This window comes from Heloderma suspectum, chromosome 5 (assembly GCF_057233095.1).
Source record: "Heloderma suspectum isolate Gila_16-S chromosome 5, 16-S_ref, whole genome shotgun sequence".
In the NCBI taxonomy this organism is placed as follows: domain Eukaryota; kingdom Metazoa; phylum Chordata; class Lepidosauria; order Squamata; family Helodermatidae; genus Heloderma; species Heloderma suspectum.
The window spans coordinates 219914076-219937083 of NC_139462.1; the positions used below are offsets into that span (position 1 = coordinate 219914076).

The 23008-nt window shown below is 43.2% G+C and overlaps 1 protein-coding gene across 1 annotated transcript in view; it reads right to left on the reverse strand.

Annotated features, from left to right (window-relative positions):
* DPP6 (dipeptidyl peptidase like 6) overlaps positions 1 to 22732 on the reverse strand; it is a 783164-nt gene extending 760432 nt beyond the window's left edge. Inside the window, exon 1 of the mRNA XM_084855092.1 lies at positions 22646 to 22732. Within this exon, the coding sequence (XP_084711218.1) occupies positions 22646 to 22705 (60 nt within the window). The 5' untranslated portion in view covers positions 22706 to 22732. The remainder of the gene's footprint in view (positions 1 to 22645) is intronic.
* Between the last annotated feature and the right edge of the window lie 276 nt (positions 22733 to 23008).

Genomic DNA, 23008 nt, shown 5'->3' on the forward strand with positions numbered 1-23008 from the left:
TTGAGCTTAGTCTGCTCAGCTTTTTACACCTCTGATCTCTGTTGTTTTATGTTTTGTGTGTATCATGTTTGTGGACTTTTTGGTTTGGGGGGTTTTGTTTTGTTTACTGCCTGGGTATCCTCAGATGAAGGGCAGGTTAACTATAGTTTTAATAAATACATACATAATCATGAATAGCCTGTGGATTTCGGTGGCACTTGGAGACAGAGGGACCTGGCTTCAGATGTCAGCTTATCAATAACTACCAAGGCAGATTTGAACAAGTCAGAATATCGTACTCTGTTAGTCAACCAAACATATGAAGCTGCCTTATAAAAAGATCAGGACCATTGGTTCCCCTAGCCCACTATTGTCTACTCCCAAGGTCTCCAGTGTGCCCATGGACACCTTTCTTGGTGCCTACCAGGCTCCCTGCCCCTCCTGAATTTTATTTCTTAAGATTTTTTTAAACATCAAATCCTTTTTTTTTTTTAACTAGGAGGGTAGTATGCCGCAAAGCAAAGAGCTGCCCTCCAGTACCACCTTTACTGGGTTCAAAAGTGTGGTTTTATGTTTTGGAACTCAGACCTCACCTCTGCTTTGTAATTAGTTTCATAGGCAAGTTACTTTTCTTTTAGTCTTGTTGAAAAATAAGTGTTTTGTGACCAGCCATGCCCACAAGGGCAATCATTTTATGAATGGGCAAGTCCCCCATGGCAGCCATTTTGTGAGAGCAATCACAACACTGAAAATTCAAAATGCACCCAACAATCCAAAAAGGTTGGAGACTCCTAGTCTCCAATGAACTGGAAGCAATTCTCTTAGGCCTTAGGCAAAGCGGTCCTCCTTTCCAGTGGAGGTGCTGGGGATTGAGCCTGGGACCTTCCGCATGCAACACATGTAGCTTCCTAAACTTTTGGCTCTGATGTTTTAAATCTGTATTTTAAATCTCTGCATTGCTGCTAGGTTTTATTCTGGTTGTATTGTTATACTGTGGTTTTAAGCTTTCATATTTTATATTGTTTTAAGCTGCACTCTGTAGTTTTAATTTTGGGGAACTGCCTAGAGAGCTTTGGCTATTGGGCGGTATAGAAATGAAATGAATGAATGAATGAATGAATGAATAAATAAATAAATAAATAATAAAAATAAACACATATATTTTACTACTGAGCTATGGCCCCTTCCCGAGTTTTAATTTGTAGTTCCTCCAGCAGGATCTCCTTTCAGTTAATATGCTCTCTAATTTTAGAGAGAAGCCTAGTTATTAGTTTCCACACTAAAGTTTTTAAGTTCTGAACTACAGTTGTTGGGATTTAAATAAAAAAACAAAGCAAAAACAGCAACAGGTTTGGCCACAACCCAACCACCAGCAACGTGCCTGTATATAACAGTTATTATTATGTAATGTTTACTTTGTGTGGTCTCTGCGAGGCAGTAATATATCTGAGTAGGTTTGAGGCCTTTTTTTTGTTACTGTCAAAGGCCTGTGTAGTAGTTGCTTAGTTACATTCTGCAGAGGGAGGGAGAGACAATTGCTTTGAATATTGTTAGATGGGACCTGGATCACGTAAATTAGATTCTGATTGGCTGTGGATTCTAGCTCGGTGGAAAAGAGCAGTTGGAAAATCATTGTTAAGGTATGACAGTTGGGAGGAGTTGTTGTTGTTCAGTCGTTCAGTCGTGTCCGACTCTTCGTGACCCCATGGACCATAGCACGCCAGGCCTTCCCATCCTGCGCTCTCTCCCGGAGTGTGCTCAAGTTCATATTCATTGCATCGGTGATGCTATCTAGCCATCTCGTCCTCTGCCGTCCCCTTCTCCTTTGGCCTTCAGTCTTTCCCAGCATCAGGGTCTTTTCCAGGGAGTTTTCTCTTCGCATTAGGTGACCAAAATATTTGAGCTTCAGCTTCAGTATCTGTCCTTCCAATGAGCACTCAGGGTTGATTTCCTTTAGGATCGACTGATTGGACCTCCTTGCAGTCCAGGGGACTCGTAAGTGTCTTCTCCAGCACCACAGTTCGAATGGGAGGAGTTAGTCTGAGGTAGTTAGGGAGACAGAGAAGGTCTGCTGGTTGGTGTGTGGTGTTTCAGAAGGACTAAAGAAAAGCTGAAGAGAAAGTGAACAGCTATGTTAACCTATTCTTTTTCTGTGGGATAACCATATGTGGCTGGTGAAGATCAGGACCGGGGAGCAGGTTGGCTGTGTTATGCCAAGAGGCTGCCCTGAGATCTTGCCAGAGGAAGGTTGTGCATGCAGGAAGTAAAAATTCAGATAAACTTTCCAAACAGCCAGAAATACAACAGGAGAAACTTTGGTGTCAAGAGGAAGACTGTACCCAGAAGCTGGACCTGGTTGTAATAGTATTTGTCTGAAGGGTTTAGGGAATTTGGTCTGAGGTAAAAGACCTACAACTCCCATCGTCCCTCACTATTGGCTGTGCTGGCAAGTGAAGATGGGAGCTGTAGGCCAAAATATCTAAAAAGCCAAAGGGTGCAATCCTATGCATGTTTAGACAGGAAAAAGACCCACAACTCTCAGCATTCCCCAGCCAGCTTTGCTGGCTGGGGAATGCTCGGAGTTGTGGGACCTTTTTCTGTCTAAACACATATAGGATTGTGCCCAAGGTATCTGAAAGGCCACAAGTTGCACTACAAGTTGCTCATCCCTGATCTACAGAGAGGGGCAAGGTTCCAGAGAAAAAGTAATACCTTGTGCCCCTACCCCTAAGACTAACAAATGTATTATGGCAGAAGCTTTCATGGACTAGACCTCACTTCCCCACTAAATTTACACTAATGCCTCTGACATTTTGCCACTGCTATCAAATGCTCTCACTGTGCCATAAAAATGCCCATTTATGTATGTAAACTCCATCCCTCATGGTCAGTTGAAAAATAGCTGTGTAACCAATTTTAATTATAGATACACAGAGCTTGTGGCTGTCTGGATGTTATCATTTCTATAAGCAATTCCATTTATTGAGCAAATTTTATAGCACATCCATAAACTGAGTCATGGCAAGGGAAGAGTGGCCAACCAGAAAACCATATCACGCCTTATACTGCTCCCAAAAGGACACTGTAGCCCAAAATAAAGCAGCTTGGAGCACACCTCCATTAGAGCTTCCATTGAAGTGAACGCCAGCAAAATGCTTTTGAGAACCAGACTTTAAGTCTGATACCATATTGACAATTACAAATGAAGTGTGGTTTTGCCCAGCCAAGCTTCTTCCTGAGCCAACTTTCAATTACACACAGAAATCCACAAGTCTCCAGAGATCCAACAACATGACTGCAACATTTATTCACCTGTGTGCTACTAAAGAATTAACACTGGTCCATCTTTTAACACCAGCCCTCAAACTCATTCTACATTGCATTCAATAGTTATAAGGAACAGAAAGGATTCCCAGAATTCAAAATACAAAATGTACCTAGGATAAGTAAGCTTGACACTGAAAGAGACAACATCTGGGAGCAACCTACCCCTTTTTCTTTTGGCTATGGAAATATGATTTCCCTTCAATGTGTTTACCTGAATTATTTAGCAGGCAGTGAAAGTAAGTTTCAATTTCATACCAGTAATACTACAGGCTCCAAACAAGATGAAGAAAAATATCAAGGATTTTACCAACTCCACTGTCCTTTAGTAGAATTGAAAACTCCTTCCAATACCAATATGATTTCTGACTCTAATCCCACCTTCCTCTTATATGCCACAGGCAATTCTTTTCTTCCATTTTACCACCAGAGCCTACATGCTCCCAATATCCTAGAGCCATAGTACCATTCTGGATTGGGTGTCTGGGATGGAAATTTAGGGCACCAAGCTGAAATGGCTTCATTCCTACCTGGCTCTTGGGTTCCAGAAAGAGAGGCTGGGAGACCACTGCTTTACCCAATGGCATTTATCGGATGCTGCGGGGTCCATTTTATCCCCCATGCCATTTAACATCTACCTAAAACTGTTGGGTGAGGTGGTTCAGTGATTTGGAGTGAAGTATGCATAGCTCTACTTCTGTGTAATCAACTCAAGGAAAGGCTGTGGACATCTAGCTGACTTCAGATGTGTTTTCACTCCCCTTAAAGAACAAACTCTGCAGTTTCAGGGTGCTAGTTGATCCAGCCTTCCAGAGGAATACCCAATTAATGTCCATGGCTTGTAGTACCTGTCACCAACTTCAGTTAGTGCACCAGCTATGGCACTTCCAGGAAAATTGTGATCTGGACGAAGTTATCCATGCCATCAAAGCACCCAGTTAGTTTACTAAGCAATATGTGGAGCTGGATCTGAAGCATATTTAGAACACAGTGATGAAGCTATTACCTGGCATGGGTAAAACCATTTCTACCTTGCCAGTGCTTAAAGATCTGTACTGGTTGACAGTGTATTTCTTGGCACAATTAAACATGCTAATTTTGAACTATAAAGCCCTGAACACTCTTGGATCTCAGTATCTGACTCCTAAGATGAACCTACCTGATTATTACGGACTTCAGCAGATGCTCTACTCTAAGAGCCCCCACCTTCAGAGGCAAGAAGGGCCTTTTCTGTGATGGCACCCCATTTGTGCAACTCTCTCCACATCCATTTGCCAGGCACCTACTTTAATAGCATTTTGATGCTAAGTAAAAACTGTTTTTTGCAGCATTTGATAAAATGAGTTATTTAAGGGTTGTTTGTTTCTTTTTAATGACAGCATTGTTGTAAATTATGAGTTGTAAGCAACCTGATGTTTGTATAGTCAAAAGACGGGATAAAAATATTTAATATGCCTTCCCATACCAGGAAATAATATGCCACCATCAATAAATCTATTAACCTTCTCTTTTTAACTCCCCCCCACCCGCAGCAGTCAGTCACTGCCCCTTCATTCATATTCTAGTGCCATTTTAAAAAGTCTTTGCTTACTCAATTTGTCCATTTACATAACTCAAATAATAGAATATTGTTTTCCTCGTTACAATTTTTAAAATCACTCATTAATTTTCACCTTAGCTAAGCTTTGAAAATTTTAATCAATTGCCATCTCAGTCATAACACTCCACATTTTCTTAAGATATCAACATCAACTTTTTTCCTTTTTTAAACTTTAGAGTAAGCTCCACCACACACTGGGAACAACAACAATTCTTTGTGATCAGTTGTTGGATTTTTATCCTAATTCTTGAATTCAGATTTCAAAGCTAGGGTTCAGACTTCAAAGCTAGCATGAAAAGTAGGCTATAAGAACTATTTATTAGATAATTTGTGGTAATGTCCCTACAGGCTATAGTTTAAAAGCATTGCAGGCTATTTTACTTTTTGTACAATCACTAAAGTTTAAGCCCAAGAGCACAGTTCTTCATTACCGGGTCCTTCCATAAACTTTATGGTTTCTACAAAAAGAAGGTAGTAGTACTCACTCACCAGCACACAAGATTTACTCTTATCACCATTAACTTTGACTGGAACTGGACACATAATTATTGTGTAAAGAGAGACAATACCCTTCTTTTGCAAACTACCAATATACATATCAGTGATTCAGCCTAAACTTCTTTAAGCTAGGTCCCTCCAAATCTTTTAAACTACAACTCCCATCAGCCCCAGTCAACATGGCCAATTGTCAGGGATGACAGAAGTTGTACGCCAAAACATATGGAGGGAACTAAGTTGGGGAACCCTGTCCACACTGAGTGATTGGTTCAAGGAATTCCTGCATGTGTGCCTTGACAACTCCATGTGACTCTTGTGTATAGTCTAACATTCAGACTCCACTCACATGGGGTACTAACCATCTGCTTGCATCTACCAAGAGTCAACCTTAGAATGCACCCAATACTTCCCTGGGTGTGGACATTCCCAGGGAGGGTTGGCAGACAAGCCATCTTGCAGGGAAGTGCGTCCACCATTACTGATCTTCTTATGTCACTGTTCCTATTAACTGGTTGAGTGCTGTTTATTTCTTTGTGTGTGTGTTTAATGGTGTTTTAACTTATTTGTTTTTATATTTTAATTATTTTTTTCTTTTTATCTCTGTGTTATTATTGTTAGCTGCCTTGAGTGCCATTTTTGGCAGAAAAACAGGATACAAATTTAGTAAATAAATAACAAATAAGAACCCCAATAAGCTTCTGAGGAAAACCAGGATTCCCTGGAAACACGGTTTGAAAACCGCTGTCCTATAAAGAATACAATAGAACTGCAGGGGAATATACTTAATTTAAGAAGGTTACCATTTTCCTCTAGTGTTGAAAATACCTCGAAAGTAAGAGATATTTTCATATAAGCAGGGAACAACATAATTTTTTATTTATTTAAAAACATGTTTACACCGATCACTCTTAAAATTAAAATCTCAAAGCAGTTTACAACATTAAAACCATCTCCAGAAAACAAGTATCAAAACCAACAAAAAATATCAAAATATAGGACTGTAGAATCAGTGCTAACAGTCAGAGAAAGCCTGCACAAAGAAGTGTGTTTTTAATAACCATCAGAAGCATGATACTGTAGGTGCCTCCCAAACAAGAGAGCTTAGGGCATTCCAAAAAGTAGCCACCACCTACTTTTTACTTGATTCTAAGGCTGTCATGAAACACTAAATCAAGGGGGTTAAACCTCTTTCAGCCCAAGGGTCAAATACATTTTTGTAGATGCGATTGGAGGGCCCATTCCAGTGGTGGATGGGACTGAAGGCAAGATGGAGTAGGGCCAAAGGTGATAGGGGTGGAGGCAAAATACAAAACATACCAATATATTTTAACTTAAAGCTCTTCCTGCCAGTAACGAATCCTTAGGAGAGGAATTTCAGACTTTTAGAATGGAGGGGAAATCTGCAAAAGCTGGGAAACCACCAAGGGGGAAAGGGGTTGGTACAGGGAAGGAGGCATTGCCATCTGGGAAATTACAGAGGCCCAGTTTGGGACCCCAAGCAGGCCAGAACTGGCCCAAGGTTCTGCACCCCAGCACTAAATTCTAGTGCATACCCAGGAAATGGTTCACTTAATGTACTGCCATAAAAGAACACTTTGAAGACTCCATCAGTTGCATTGTAAAAGAACTTGTGACCTTTAAGGACCTCTTTTCCTGTTAGTTTTTAAAAACAAACCCTCAGGAATTACATGTGCTATCTAAAAATGTATGCAATTGTCTGGGCAGACCGGAAAAGCACGAACCTTATCTCTGATGGGAAGACACACACACACAAGGCAAAACTTCAAAAGCAGAATCCAAGTCACTGCTTCAGGGATAATAACTTTGCCCAGTGAAGGGCCAGCCATGCATGCTCCTTAGCAGTTACAATTTCATGCACTGTCAGACAAGTGCGAACACCAAAGAGCAGGGTTCCACAAAATGTTTACTTTGATTACTAGCTAACCATTTAATTGCAGTCACCAACCACCTCTACAACACAGCATAAATAAGACTCCATGGTGGGAATCCAAACTTGTGAGTGCCTGAAGAAGAATGCACTGCATCTTTTAAAAGTAATATAAAAAGCCGCCCTAAACTTAGTGGGATAACTTAGCATTGGTTTAAAATTAAATTATTCAGCTGGGAACAAGTATAAACTACAGAGTTGTTTTTCTCATCTCCTGCACAGAGATATGCCATTTAGGATAATGGGTTGGTATTCCATTTATTAAGGCTTACATTTGCAAGAAGAAACACATTACTATGCATCTTTTGCAATTCTACACACTCAATATTTTGCTGATACAAAGTACCCTGTATGGAACCTAGAAAAACTGAAATGTCCTTTTATAAAAATGGAGAGTTACTAGCCCTTATGCTTTTGTAAATTTATTCGAAGATTTTTCTGTCACAAAAGTTACATTAACATTCATTAGCCAACATTACATTAAGCACTCGTTTCAAACATAGCCTCCAACTTTCATTTGCATTCTGAGGTGCATGAAGGTTGTTTGCTATGTGCTAATACCATATGGCAGCCTTCCCCAATCAGGGTTCCTCTAGAGTCTAGATGCTTCAGACTACAAGTCCCAAGGTTTTTGACCACTGATCATGCCAGCTGGGGCTGCTGGGAGTTGAATTCCAACAGTTGGGAGATGATATCTGGAGAGCTCTATTTTTGAGATCACCGCTTTCAGGGGCACATTTGGTGGTGACCAGAGAGAGGGCCTTTTCAGTGGCCACTCCCAGGCTGGAACTCCCTCCCAAGGGAGGCTAGGTTCACCCCCTTTCTGTTGTCCTTCCACCAGCAGGCAAACACTGTGGACTTCAAGACGGCCTTTGGCTTGTAAGTTGGTCTGTTGGGTTTGGTGCTGTTTTTTATTTATTTTATTCTGTAATTGTTACATTTTTATTATATTTTAATATGTTGTTTCATTGTTTTAATCATAAGAACATAAGAAGAGCCATGCTGGATCAGACCAAGAGGCTATCTAATCCAGCATACTGTTCACACAGTGGCCAAACAGGTGCCCACGGGAAGCCCATAAGTAGGACATGAGTACAACAGCACCATCCTGCCCATGTTCCCCAGCATTTGGTGTACATAGGCATACCTCTGACACTGGAGGTAGCATATAGCGATCAGGACTAGTAGCCATTGATAGCCTTATCCTCCATGAATTTATCCAATCCCCTTTCTAAACCATCCAATTTGGTGGCCATCACTACATCTTGTGGAAGTGAATTCCATAGTTGATGTGCTGTGTGAAGAAGTATTTCCTTTTATCTGTCCTGAAGCCCCTACCAATCAGCTTCATGGGATGACCCCAGGTTCTAGTATTATGAGAGAGGGAGAAAAATGTCTCCTTATACACTTTTTCCACACCATGCATAATTCTGTACACCGCTATTATGTCTCCCCTCAACCGCCTTTTTTCCTAAGCCAAACAGTCCCAGTCTTTCCTCTTCGGGAAGTTGCTCCAACCCCTTGATCATTTTAGTTGCACTTTTCCGCACTTTTTCCAACTCTACAATGTCCTTTTTTAGGTGTGGTGACCAGAACTGTACACGGTATTCTAAGTGTGGTCATACTATGTGTTGTATGTTTTATTTATTAATTTATTTACAACATTTGTGTATTGCTCAACATCTAAGCAGATTCCGGAGCAGTGAACAACAAGCAATAAAATGAACAAAAGATAAAAAGAATGAAACATATTAAAATTATTCTTTAAAAAAAGAAGAGTGCCAATAAAACAGAGGGCCGAAATAATTTTTTTATTTTTTTTTTAATGGGGGGGGGGTCAGAGTCCTGCACTTCTGCACCTCCGACTATCAAAAATATATAGGTTTGCCTTTTCTGCAGTCTTGTATGTTTCAGCTGTCAAACGTAAAAGGTAACAGACAAGACTAGACTGTATTTAGGCTAATTTAACAACCTTTGACAGATAACACATGGGGAAAGGGGATCTAGATCACGCCCTTAACAAGGTTATCCACAGGGTTTTAAATATTGCCCTGACCCTTAGGGGTGCCCTGCTTTAAATCCCCACTTGCCCCATTGTCCAGCAACTGTTTTTCACAGGGATGTACATGCCATCTCCTTTTTCTCTCTGTCACAGTAACCACAGCTACTTTTACAGCTGTCAAATTAGATGTGGTTATTGCAATTGGGAGAGGAAAATGGGTGATGTGTATATCCCTATGAAAAACAGTTGCTGCCACCTCAGGGGTGAACTGAAAGGAGGGCACCCCCAAGGGTTGGAGCAACACTTTAAACCACCCTTGCTAAGTGGGTGGTTTTGAGCCCTTTTCCACTTGTCACCCACGATGGGTTGTCATGCCATGCAAACCCAGACAATGCCTTCTGACCTTGTGATCCACTAAGCAGAATGTGTGCCACCAGTAGCTCGATAAGCCACCTGTTTCTGCTGGACACTACAGGAATGTAGGGATGGGGCAATTGTTAAAGACTCAATAGGCCACAAGGTATACTAGGTAGACTGTGTTCAGTGTAGTGAGTTGCCAAGTTGTGTGGGCCTGGACTGAAAATTTTCCCTTAAAAAAGCTCACATTTAGCCAGTATTATACAGTCTGGGCCAGAAATATTGGAACAAGGATAACTGTTTTGGCAGTTGGCCTCTGTACACCACCACATTGAAGTTGAAAGGAAACACACCCAGATGGGAGCGAAGTCAGCACTTCCAGCTGTAATTCAAGGGGTTTGACAAACGTGGGGCACTCACCATTCAGGAAGTACAGCCAGTGGCATACACACACACACCCGTCATTGGTGGCTCATAAATAATGGAACAAACCAATATCATTTCAAACTGAAGGATCGCCTTTAATACCTGGATGAAAATCCTTTGCAGTCAATGACTGCCTGAAGTCTGGAACCCATGGACATGACCAAATGCTGAGTTTCCTCCCTCGAGATGCTTTGCCAGGCCTTTACTGCAGCTGCCTTCAGCTGCTGCTTGTTTGGGGGTCTTTCTGCCTTCAGTCTGGTCTTCAGTAAGTGAGAAGCATGCTCTATTGGGTGGAGATCAGGTGACTGACTTGGCCTTTGAAGAACATCCCACTTCTTTGCCTTGAGAAACTTAGGTAGCTTTTGCTGTATGTTTTGTGTCATTATCCATCTGCAATATGAAGCAGTGTCCTATCAGTTTGGCAGCATTTGGATGAATCTGAGCAGAAAGTATAGCCCTATACACTTCAGAATTCATCCTGCTGCTTTTATCAGCACTCAGGTAATCAATAAACACCAGTGACTTGGCTCCATTGGCAGCCATACATGCCCATGCCATAACACTGCCTCCACCATGTTTGACAGATGATGTGGTATGCTTTGGATCATGAGCTGTTCCTTTCCTTCTCCATACTTTTCTCTTCCCATCATTCTGGTACAAGTTAATCTTGGTTTCATCAGTCCAAAGAATCTTCTTCCAGAACTGGGCAGGCTTTTTTAGGTGTTTGCTGGCAAAGGCTAATCTGGCCTTTCTGTTCTTGAGCGTTACCAGTGGTTTGCACCTTGTTGTGAAGTCTCTGTATTTACATTCATAAAGCCATCTCTTGACTGTAGATGTTACCAATGACATGCGTACCTCCTCAAGAGCATTCTTGACCTGGCTAGATGTTGTGAAAGGGTTCCTCTTCACCATGAGCAGAATTCTGCGGTCATCCACTTTAGTTGTCTTCTATGGTCTTCCAGGCCTTTTGCTGTTGCTGAGCTTGCCAGTTAATTCATTCTTTTTCAGGATGTTCCAGACTGTTGTATTGGCCACTCCCACTGTTTTTGCTATCTCTCTGATGGGTTTATTTTGTTTCCTCAGCCTAATGATGGTCTCCATCACTCGCATGGACACCTCTTTGGACCTCATGTTGGGAGTTCCAGCGAACAGCTACCAAATGCAAATGTAACACTCAGAACCACCTCCAGGCCTTTTCTCGGCTTGATTGGTCATGGGGTGCCCAGGAAACAGGCCACACCTGGCCAGGCTTGTTGGCCATTCGTTCCATTACTTATGAGCCACCAATGATGGGGGGGGTGTAAACCACTGGCTGTACTTCCTGAATGGTGAGTGCCCCACTTTTGTCAAACCCCTTGAATTACAGCTGAAAGTCCTGACTTCGCTCCCATCTGGGTGTGTTTCCTTTCAACTTCAATGTGGTGGTGTACAGAGGCCAACTGCCAAAACAGTTATCCTTGTTCCAATATTTCTGGCCCTGACTGTATATAATGACAGGCTTATTTTCCTACATGTTTTCAAACTGTTTTTCCTTTCCCCTTATATCCTCTTACTTAGGCTGGGATATCTTTGCTAAGAAACTACATAGCCCTGCAAATAAAACCACAATAGTTATCAGTCCAAGGATTTCCCAGGAGCACTCTTACCTGCATATACTGATGTTATTCATCAACAAATACATCAGTGTCTTGAACTATCAGAATCACACCAATTCCTTCAATTTTGAAAGGTTTTTTTGTCTGGTCACCTACAGGCAATTATAGCTCACCATTAATGACCAACTGCCTATTTAGAAGCTAATCAACTTCTAGAAACCCACCATTTAGGAAGTGCTGAGCCCTTATATAGGTTATAATGAAAATATAATGAAATTATAACCAGTATAAGTTATACTGAAAATTACATTGACTATCCTTTTCTTCCAACCAGCAGTGAGCTACAAGTTAAAGCATAGCACGGGAAGAGAAGGATAGTCACTCAAAGAGAAATAAGGATAGACTGGGAGTGAAACAAAATGTCACCTTCCATTAGGCAACTCTACTCTTTCTTGCTATACTGTGCTGTGTGCAGCACAGTGTGAGAAAAGAAGCAACAAGAGCATGTGCTTCCTTCCACCTGTTATCAACAAAATGGCCAAAGTTCACTCATTTTCAAAGCCTGCTCCCCAAGAATCAGTAAAATGGAGTGACAACTTTTCAGCCCACAAAGGAGGCTGAGAAAGTGCCCCATGATCTCCTGATGAGCAAACTAGCTCAAAGTGGGCTGGATGAAACAACTACCAGGTGGAGCCACAGCTGGCTACAGAATCGGACTCAAAGAGTGCTTATCAATGGGATCTTCTCAAACTGGGGAGAGGTACTGCAGGGCTCAGCCCTGGGCCCAGTGCTCTTCAACATTTTTATTAATGACTTGGAGGAGGAGGTGCAGGAAATGCTGATCAAATCTGAAGATGACACAGAATATAGCTAATACCCTGGAAGACAGAAACAAAATTCAAAGTGATCTTGATAGGCTGGAATCCTGGGCACAAAACAACAGAATGAAATTTAATAGGGATAAATGCCAAGTTCTGCACCTAGGGAAAAGAAACCAAATACACAGCTACAAGATGGGGGATACGTGGCTCAACAATACTACGAGAGAGAATGATCTTGGAATTGTTGTAGATCGCAAGCTGAATATGAGCCAACAATGTGATGTGGCTGCAAAAAAGGCAAATGCTCTTTTGGGCTGCATTAATAGAAGTATTACTTCCAGATCACATGAAGTACTAGTTCCCCTCTACTCGGCACTGGTTAGGCCTCATCTGGAGTGCTGTGTCCAGTTCTGGGTGACACACTTTAAGAAGGATGCAGACAAACTGGAGAGGGTTCAGAGGGGGGCAGTGAAGATGATCAGGGGACTGGAAACAAAGCCCTATGAGGAGAGACTGAAAGAACTGGGCATGTTTAGCCTTGAGAAGAGAAGACTGAGGGGAGATATGATAGCGCTCTTCAACTTGAAAGGTTGTCACAGAGAAGGCCAGGATCTCTTCTCGATCATCCCAGAGTGCAGGACATGGAATAATGGGCTCAAGTTACATGAAACCATATTCCAGCTGAATATCAGGAAAAACGTCCTGACTGTTAGAGCAATATGACAATGGAACCAATTGCCTAGGGAGGTGGTGGGCTCTCCCACACTGGAGGCATTCAAGATGAGGCTGGAATAGGGATGGACGAAAGTCACTTACCTGATCCTGAAGCTTGCTTCGTGGTGGGGGGGAGGCGCTCCGTTTCTCCCCCCGAAATTCTGGCTGGGGGGGGAGGCGACCTGTCCCTCCCCGCTGAAATTCTGGCCGGGGGGGAGGCGCCCCATCCCTCCCCGCCAAAATTCTGGCCGGGGGGGGGCGCCCCGTCTCTCCGGCCGCGAATCCTGTTGTCCTGCTGGGACGCAAATGGCGGCAGCCGTAGCCGCCGCCGTTTGCGTCCCTGGCCTGCAGTCAGCCGTGATAGGCTACATAAATCCTTACGTAGCCTATCATGGCTGACTTTGGGGGGGGGGAAAGTGCGTACGCAAATGGTGGCACCCATGGGCGCCGCCATTTGCGTTCCTTATTTTGGCACGTGTAGTCTACGTAAATATTTACGTAGACTACGGCGAAAATAAGGGCAACGCTATTTGCATTGCCCTTATTTTCGCCGTAGTCTACATAAATATTTACGTAGACTAACCATGCCAAAATAAGGAACGCAAATGGCGACACCCATGGGCGCCGCCATTTGCGTATGCGCTTAATTTTTTTTTCAAAGTCAGCCGTGATAAGGATTTACGTAAGGATTTACATAGCCTATCACGGTGTTTTTTGAAAATCTAGCCGTGACAGGCTACGTAAATCTTTACGTAGCCTATCACATTTGTTGTTGTTGTTGTTTTTGTTGTTTTACACTTGGAAATGGCAGCAGGAGCAGCCGGTCGGAAGACCAGCCGCCGCCGCCGAATTGCCGCCGAACCGCCGCTGGGAGCCACCGCCGTGAGGGACATTCGCCAAAAGTAAGTCCCATCCCGGGGGGGGCGGGGGGGCAGACCGTTTCTCCACCAATTTCGGGGGTCCGAGATTCGTGGAGAAATTCTCTGACATACCTAGGCTGGACAGCCATCTGTCATGGATGCTTTGACTTGGATTCCTACACTGAGCAGTGGGTTGGACTCGATGGTCTTGTAGGCCCCTTCCAACCCATAGAATCATTCTATGATTCTATGAAAGCAGGGTGGGTGTTTTGGCTCAGCCTTACATTACTACAATGACACATTCTCCTGAAGAGGGGAAGTTCATATCAGATTTCCTGTTCTGGTTATACATAAGGCTTTCCTTACAGAAACTTTAAATAAGAAGAGATTAATGGAGGCCCAGCAAGAGAATTTCATTGGTTGGGAGAGGAAGGAGCCATAATAATTTCTGATTGGCTGTTGACGTCTTTAGATAATGAACACTTTGGATGTACAAAGCATACTTCCATCAAATAAATGCTTACATCTGTGAGATCCTAGTCTACTAGTTTATAGCTGTTCTTTTCCAAAAGTAACTCAAATCAGTTTTTCTTTTCTGAGGTGGAGAAAAAAATAACATCTACCCAGAGTGCCCAATTAGCTTATTTTTACCTACCTGTCCCCAAGCTTTTGGGATAGGATGGACTAGAATTTTAAGAGAGATAATCATGTGCTGCTTGCCTAGAAGGTAATAGAAGGTCTGACAGCAGAACAGAGAACTGCTGGAGTACATTCATAAAGTGTGAAATAAAATGAGACAGCAAGAACCTTTCACAAAAGTCATTAGTATTAGTCACAGTTGTCAGAAAAAGCAAAGCAAGCTCTGTAGCAAGCCCCTGAGTGACAGATTTGTTATTTTCCATAAGTAACTCTCTCAAGTCAGGGATTCCCTTCTTTCCAAGTCACTCTCTGCTACAGAATGCAAGCATCTAGAGACAGGTATTCCATGGTAGAAAAGGAACTGAGCCACAAACTGGAAAACCACACAGACACATGCATGATTCAAATCTCACCTTCACCATCAAGTCTTAGGCACATCTGTAAGCTCTCCACATCCTTCCCCCCCCACACACACACACCCATCTTCAGTATACTGGTCTGCCTTTCAGGGCTATTATAAGGATTACCAATAGATATAGAAACTTGGAAGAAGTATTGAAATACTGTGTATTTCGATACTTCCAAGCTACTGCCATTCCAGCTACTGCATTTTCCTTTCTATAGCCATTCAACCTGCCATCACCCTAGCAGAAGTGGGAAGGTGTAGCATTTATTTGATAGGGAAGGAAACTATGCCTCATCATATCTTTAGGAAATTGACATGATCTTTTGAGCAGCTTTTCCAATTGAGTTTGATTCCGCAACCCCACCCCACCCATTACCTGGTCTAAATCACCAGTCTTAGAGCTACATGTAGAGATATGAAGGCCTGGAAAAAAATGGAAAAAAATTTAGGGGGTTTTCCCGTTTTTTCCAAGGACTGTTTAGGGGTTGTTGTTTTTTCAAAAAACTAGAAAAATTGAACAATTTTGGATTATGAATTTTTTTTTTAATTTAAGACAAGGTGTTTATATATTGTTACCCAGCCTTTACACTCCCCATGGATTTCTAAAAACTATGTAATAAGAACATGTTTATAGAAAGACTAGAGATGTAAAATGTCTGGAAAGCCATGGGGGAGGGTTTTTTTTAATCCTGTCTGTAAGATTCTCAGCATAGTTATTTCTTCCATACATTATTAAAATATTGATCTAATGTATCTTTTACTGATAGACATTTAGAGATGCTCTAGGTTATGCTTAGTTTCCTAACATGTGAGTAGAGTCACCATGTCATAATATGAAAAAAAAAAGTGCATTTTTGATCATTTAGGTTTTATTCTACTGAGTCCTCAGTTTCTGGACTTGTTCTGGTTGGATGCTATAGCAGTTAATTAATGTAGTTCTAATCCATGGCCAACTTGTGAAAAACAACACTGTAGCTTATCCTGCCACTGTCGCCAGATGCAACAGAACAGTATGTGGGTTATGATGCCACCAATTTTTTTGTTTTTTTGTTTAATTAACTTTGAGGCTTGGGTCTATGGAACACACTGCCACAGTTTTTAATAAAATTCCCAATTAGACCTCACCACTAGGGAATGTTGCTTCAGCTATAAAACCTTTTAACTGCTGCTACTAAAAGAAACCCTCTCTACCTAAAAGAAACTCAGTAGCCTGGTTCCTATGGCATAGGCATGGCATTGACACTACCACTAGAGGAAACCTTTCAAAATGAACAACAACAAAAAGATGTTCATTAATGGAAATTATTTACAAAAGTGAATAAAATGTCACTCTTCAAATAATAACCTGAGATTGCTTAGTTTCTTAAATTAAATATGGTTGCTTACCATTCCTAAGCTGAGTCTTTCCCAGCTAAATAAAATCTCAATAGCTTTTCCTTCAAAAGAGATTTCCCTAAGCTCCACCCCACAAACAGAACAGGTTTAGGAATTTCCCTAAACTTCCTTACAGACAGGAACAGATGCTATACACCAGTCTTCCTCTGCATCCAATTCTTCCTACTTCTGGCTTCTAGGATGATTCAGACATTTCAGGGACTTACTTACTTTATTTATTTATTGCATTTATATCCCACCTTTTTTCCTGTTGCAAGGAACCCAAGGCGGCTTACATGATCCTCCTCCTCTCCATTTTATTCTCACAACAACCCTGTGAGGTAGGTTTGGCTGAGAGTCTGTGACTGGCCCAAAGTCACCCAGTGAGCTTCCATGGCTGAGTGGGGACTAGAACCCAGATTGCTGGGCTCCCAGTCCAACACTCTAGCCACTACACCACACTTGCTCAAGTTCTCTCTGTTCAGACATAAAATAGGAACTTAACACCAGCATTCACAGGTTGTTTCTGTGATGTCCAAACTCAAGTACTTGGGGTTCTTCATGGGTTAAACAACCCCAAATTAACACAAGAGCAAATATGGGTTAACTTAGGGTTCTTAACCCATGACCATTCCCAAGTGCCCTGTTCAGATCTTAATGGAAACAGGAAGAGGCTCTTGCACAGTGCACATCTCCACAATTTGTGGATTAATTAACCCATGATTTTTCATCAGACACCACCATTATGTCCAAACAAGGTCATAGAGTCGGGGCTGTAGTGACACCAATGTCCTGTATCCTGGCTCTTTGTCCATAGCATAGGCTTGCTGCTTAGCAGCACTGCTCTTCTAATGTGTATGTTTTAATATCTATTTTATTGTTTGCTTCCAAGGAAACTCACTGAGGGGCTGATTTTGTGGGATAGAAATTCGAGTATAATAAAACAAACATATGAGGGGCTGCAGTGGCTTAGTGGTTAAGACGCTGAACTGCAGACTGGAAGGTCGGCAGGTCAGCAGTTCGAGACCCGAGTGCTGCGTGACGGAGTGAGCTCCCGTCTTCAGTCCCAGCTTCTGCCAACCTAGCAGTTCGAAAGCAAGAAATTGCAAGTAGATAAATAGGTACCGCCTCGGCGGGAAAGGTAACAGCGTTCCGTGCACCTCGGTGTTCAGTCATGCCGGCCACATGACCACGGAAGTGTCTTCGGACAGCGCTGGCTCTTCGGCTTAGAAACGGGGATGAGCACCGCACCCTAGAGTCGGACACGACTGGTTGGGGACACCTTTACCTTTACCTTTTATGAGCCAGTACATGGCCTTAAGCATCAATGCTGGATCATAAACCAGCTCTGGAGTGGCAACCAGAATTGTATGACTGTGTTCAATCCACTAAATATGTCTATCAGCATGTGTAGGCTGGGAATTTTCTTTCTGTTCTTCAGTGCAGAGCCACCCAGCAATGGTATCTATTTATTCTATTGCTCCCTCTAGATCATCTCCTTTTGTTTTCAACCCATTGTCGCATGATATTATTTCTGAACTCTGAAAGGCATCCTTGCAATTGAGTCAGTCATGCAGAGAGCTTTTAGTATTTAATTAAATAACTTAGATTATAAAGAGGGACGTAAACCACTTTTTCAACAGAAATACCAACTCGGGTGTTCAGGAAAAATGTACTATAGATATTTAACCATAAAGTTACCAGTTGTAACAGGCATATTGGCATCTGACCTGCAACTAAAATGTCTCTTCTCAGACATGAGGACCTGTCTTTCATAGAGGGATAAATTATATAAAGCTGAAATTACTGCAGAGCAAAATTGGTTCTACTGAACGGGGATGCTGCACAGCTGGAGTAGGTGACCTGGTGCCCTCCAAATGTTTCTGAAACATCTGGAGAGCACCAGGTTGCCTGCTTGTGTTATACAGTATTCTGGCTCAGCTATCATTAACTGACTTTCGGCAGATCTCAAACTCAGCAGCACTCAAGATCTCAGAGGTCTTTACAACCTCAGCCATCTATGATATCTGGAGTAGCGCCTACATACGAAGTACAAGTCATATGTGAAAAAGCAAAGTGCTTTGTAGCATACAGCTGTGACACCTTCTCCATGTATGGCAACTAGGTTTTTCCCTGCTTTATTTCTTCCAAGTTTTAGATTATACAGATGGAAAGAGGGGGTAGGAGTGGACTGGGATAGACTGGGAATTCCACTGCTAGAGAATCAAAGTCTTCCTCAAGATGTCATCCCCAATTTTCAGACAACACAAAATTTGAGGAAGCAAAAAGTATACCCCACAACCAGCTCCAAGTGGAAGCAATCGAAACATGTGAACTAGCATGCCGGCTCGTTCATGGTAACCCAGAGTTTTTTTTAAAAAAAACTGGGTTGCTGCAATGTGTAAACCAGCCCTTAATGTTCTTAATGTAGCAAAGTAAGTTTAGATGTGACAAGTATTGCACATATTTTAAATTTTTCAACGTTTCTGGGGTTTATCCTGAAAAATAGTGTGTGTGGGGGCTTTTCTATGGTTTCAGAGTTTGCCTACATTTTACACCAGGAGTTATTACTTCTCAAAGACACAATCACCAAGAGGTGCCTGAGGCCCTCTACAGCTAATTGCATGGTAACACTTTTCCTGGGCTCTACTACTTTGAATCTACCCAACAACAAGTCATATTACCAAAAATTGCCATCTTACAGAAGGCTTCATTAGAGAGGTCCACCTGGCACCTATTTTGTTGACTTTTCAGCACTAGGCAAAGGCCTTTATTCTCCCAGGCCTTTTATTTTTGTTTATATGTCTAAAATTGCATCTTAAAATTATCCTTTTCCATGTTTTAGTTGCTTCGTTTTAAAATTGTTTTAAGTTATTGTTATTGCAGCTTTTAAAATTGTAAAAAAATTTGTTATGTGTGGTTTTATTGTATTGTTTTTAGTATGGTTGTCACCTTGGGAGCTTCACCTATAGGATGGCTCATAAACTGAAATAAGAACAAGAATACAAATAATAAGAATAAGAACAATAGAACTCTCCTTCCTGGCATCTAGCTTGTGTGTGTGTGTATATATATATATATATATATATATAGGGAGTTCTTAAAAACAATAATCACATGACATAGTCATGTGACAATATTAGAATGATGTGTGGATCACATAAAATCGGAGTCACAGAATAAGCAAAAAATGACTATCAAAATTGTTTTAAGACTCGCAAGCCTCATAAAACTCTCTCCAATCATAGGCACTTAATGTAGAGCCAGTGTGGTGCAGTGGTTAGAGTGTTGGACTGGGACTCAAGGGAACTGGGTTCTAGTCCCCACTTAGCCATGAAGCTCACTGGGTGACTTTGGGCCAGTCACTAACTCTCAGCCTAACCTACCTCACAGGGCTGTTGTGAGGATAAAATGGAGAGGATAGCTATGTAACCCCCCTTGAGTTCCTTGCAAGAGGAAAAAAGACAGGACGTAAGTGTATAATAATAATGTATTTGTATAAATAATAAAATGCATAATAATTTTAAAATGCAATGCAAAATGGTGAGATTTCTTATACATCCTGCTGGTTACCCAGAAACTAAAAAGGGCACAGTAAAATGTACTCCTGATTTTATTAAGTTGTGCTTCTGTTGAAGAGATATTGCTATTTTCCCAGCATTCAAAGGGGCAAATACTTTGTACCAAGGACACTTCTGTTCTGCCCCCTCCCCCCACATAATACAACAAATAGCACCTGCTTTGTGGCATATGGGTGTGAATTGCACAGACTCCTGCTGGCTGTATGACTTAGGACAGGCTTCCTCAAACTGATGCCCTCCAAACGTTTTAGACTACAAATTCCATCTTCCCTCTGTGCCTGATGGGAACTGTAGTCTAAAACATCTGGAGGGCTCCAGGTTGGGGAAGGTTGACATTAGATACATTTGGTGGCAAGTGCACCATTTCAGGACTTAAGTGTGTGTGTGTGTGTGTGTGTGAGCGCGCGTGTGTAGTCCCTATAGGAATTCCACCTCAAAAAAGTGTTAAGCTGAATTTAGTTCTGTATATCCTCTCCATTGCATTGGCACACAAATTCACATTTTGGGGAAGAGCAAACAGAAGTACAACTAGCATGGCCAGATTAACCATTGGGCTAAGGGGGCTGCAGCTCCTGGCTCACCATCTCAGAGGCCCATTAACTAGCTCAGATCCCCAGCTTTCAAATAACAAGCAATTTTCTAGCCCTTGTAGAACCCAAGGTATGAGACAAAAAGTTAAGGCACTACTCTGTCCAATCATCTTGTGAGAAATAAGCCTGCTGCCACCTTTCAGTGTGTTTCGCCAATGAGTGAAGTCAGAGCTATGACTGACATTTGGCCACAGAGATAAGTGTAGGGTGACCAGTGGTCTGCAGAACCGACCCCTGGTTCATTCTGGTCTACCCTTGGTAGAATAGTGATTCCTCATAAAAGCTTTCAAGCTGAACTTAATTCTTTGAAGGCTGTATATCCTCTTTGTAGCACTAGAACACAGAAGAACATGCTGAGGAGAAGCAAACAGAAGTACAACTATCCCCCCGGCCAACACACACACACATATATATCAATCCATATCCATGGATTTCAATGGTAGGCTATCAAAAAAGGCAAAACTTCATACATTCTTAATATCTAGGGCTGGGGAGAGATGCTGAGTCTCAAGTCTGGAACCATCACCTCCAATTTGGAAGTCCTTTCCCTAACTCGCAATGTGTGGGAGATTGGATTCATCTGTTTGTCATATATTCCACAGTTAAACCTTGGCTCTGAAAAGAGATGCTGGGGCACAAGATGGACATGCATTCACAGATCATCTAGTTAAGTCTACAGAATACATGCAGCGGTGAACAGAGACATGGTTTTGGGATTCAAACTTTAATCCTATTTCCGGTTTGGTAGGAGCCAGAAAATGCAATAATTTTTGAGGTAGGCATATGCATCTTTGCTTCCACTCCCTTTTTAGGCTGAAAACTATTAAGTATAAGTAACACTTTTGATGTTCCCGATTTACAAGGTGCAAGTTGTGGCAGTTCTCTGCACGCTCAACTGGGAGCAAGTGCCATTGAGTTCTGAGGAAACATACAGAGGGCCTCCTCGAAGTGGCAGAACTCATTGGCAGACATCCAGAGTCTGTCCAGTCTGGACAGCTGCAAGATGAGAAGGTTTCATCCCTTAGATGAAGCCTGCCAGCAATTCGCTATATGTCGCGCGCGCGTACCAGAAACACACAGAGCTCCTCTGTGCGCGGGAGGCGAACACACACGCACACACTAACGCTCAGTTCCAAGAAGTCATCCAGGAAACGAGAAACAGTGTTTGCACTCGTGCCATGTTAAGGAGTCCCAAAGTACAAGATTAAGCACAGGCTCTAATAGCACAAATAAAGCGTCTGTACACCTTGACCGTCTTCGCTTCACTCAACAAACCCAAATGTGCGTCTATTTAGACCTCCACTACACCGCCCGAGTACGCGACGCTAATTCCTCCCTTGAGACGCTTTTTCCTTCTGCTTCGGCTTGTTCATTAACGAGCGCAAACATGCTGATCGAGGGGGGAGACATGGGGCGGGGGGGAGAAGAGGGTCAACGACGGAAAAGGAAAGGAAAGGAAAATCCCCCAGGAACTTCGACGCCGCATACTGCAGTTCAGCAGCTTCTCTCGCGCGGTCTACGCGGCCCTCCCACCCCCTCCACGAGGGGTCTATTCTAAGCAGCCCCAGCCACGAGCAAAGAAGAACCCCCCGACGCTGCTCTTTCACCCGCCTCCGCAAGACCAGCGCCACGAGCTGCGCTGCGCTATAGGAGGGGCAGAGCAAGATAGGAACCGACTCCCCTCTTCCTCTGGGGATCCTGCCAGAACACTTGCTGGGAGAGACGCGCACCCGACGCTCTGCACACGCGGCAACAGGGCGTGGGAGCAGCGGGCTGTCCAGCCAGCGAAGAGCCGGGCAATCGCGTTGCTGCCCCCCCAGCTCCTCACCCCACACCCCCACCCCGGCTCTGCTGCTCTCGCACCTCAGGTTTTCAAGGGCGCCCTCCGAGCTCCGCTGGGCGGAGACGAAGACGCCGCCTCGGCCCTTTACCTTCGCTCCTTTGCCGCTGGGGCATCGGACGCTGTTGGAGAGTCCGGCCGTCTGGTTCATCTCGGGACGCCCGGGGTCTTTCCTCCCGTTGCTGGCGCGTGCGTGTTTCTCAAAGTTCCCCCTGCACACTTTCTTCTGGAGCGGGGGGGGGGGGGGAGGGAGCGCGCGCGCGCGCGAGTCTCGTCGGTCCTTTCCCCTTGCCGGGCCCCCCGCGGAGAGGTTTGCAGCTGCGCCGCCGCCAACCAGCTGCTTGAGCCCGAAGGAAGCGCCGCGCTTTCAAGCGCGGGAACCCCGGGAAAGAGAAGCGGAGCGTCTCCCTTCTCGGGGGCGGAGGGAGGGAGGGAGGGAGGGAGGGGGGGGGCG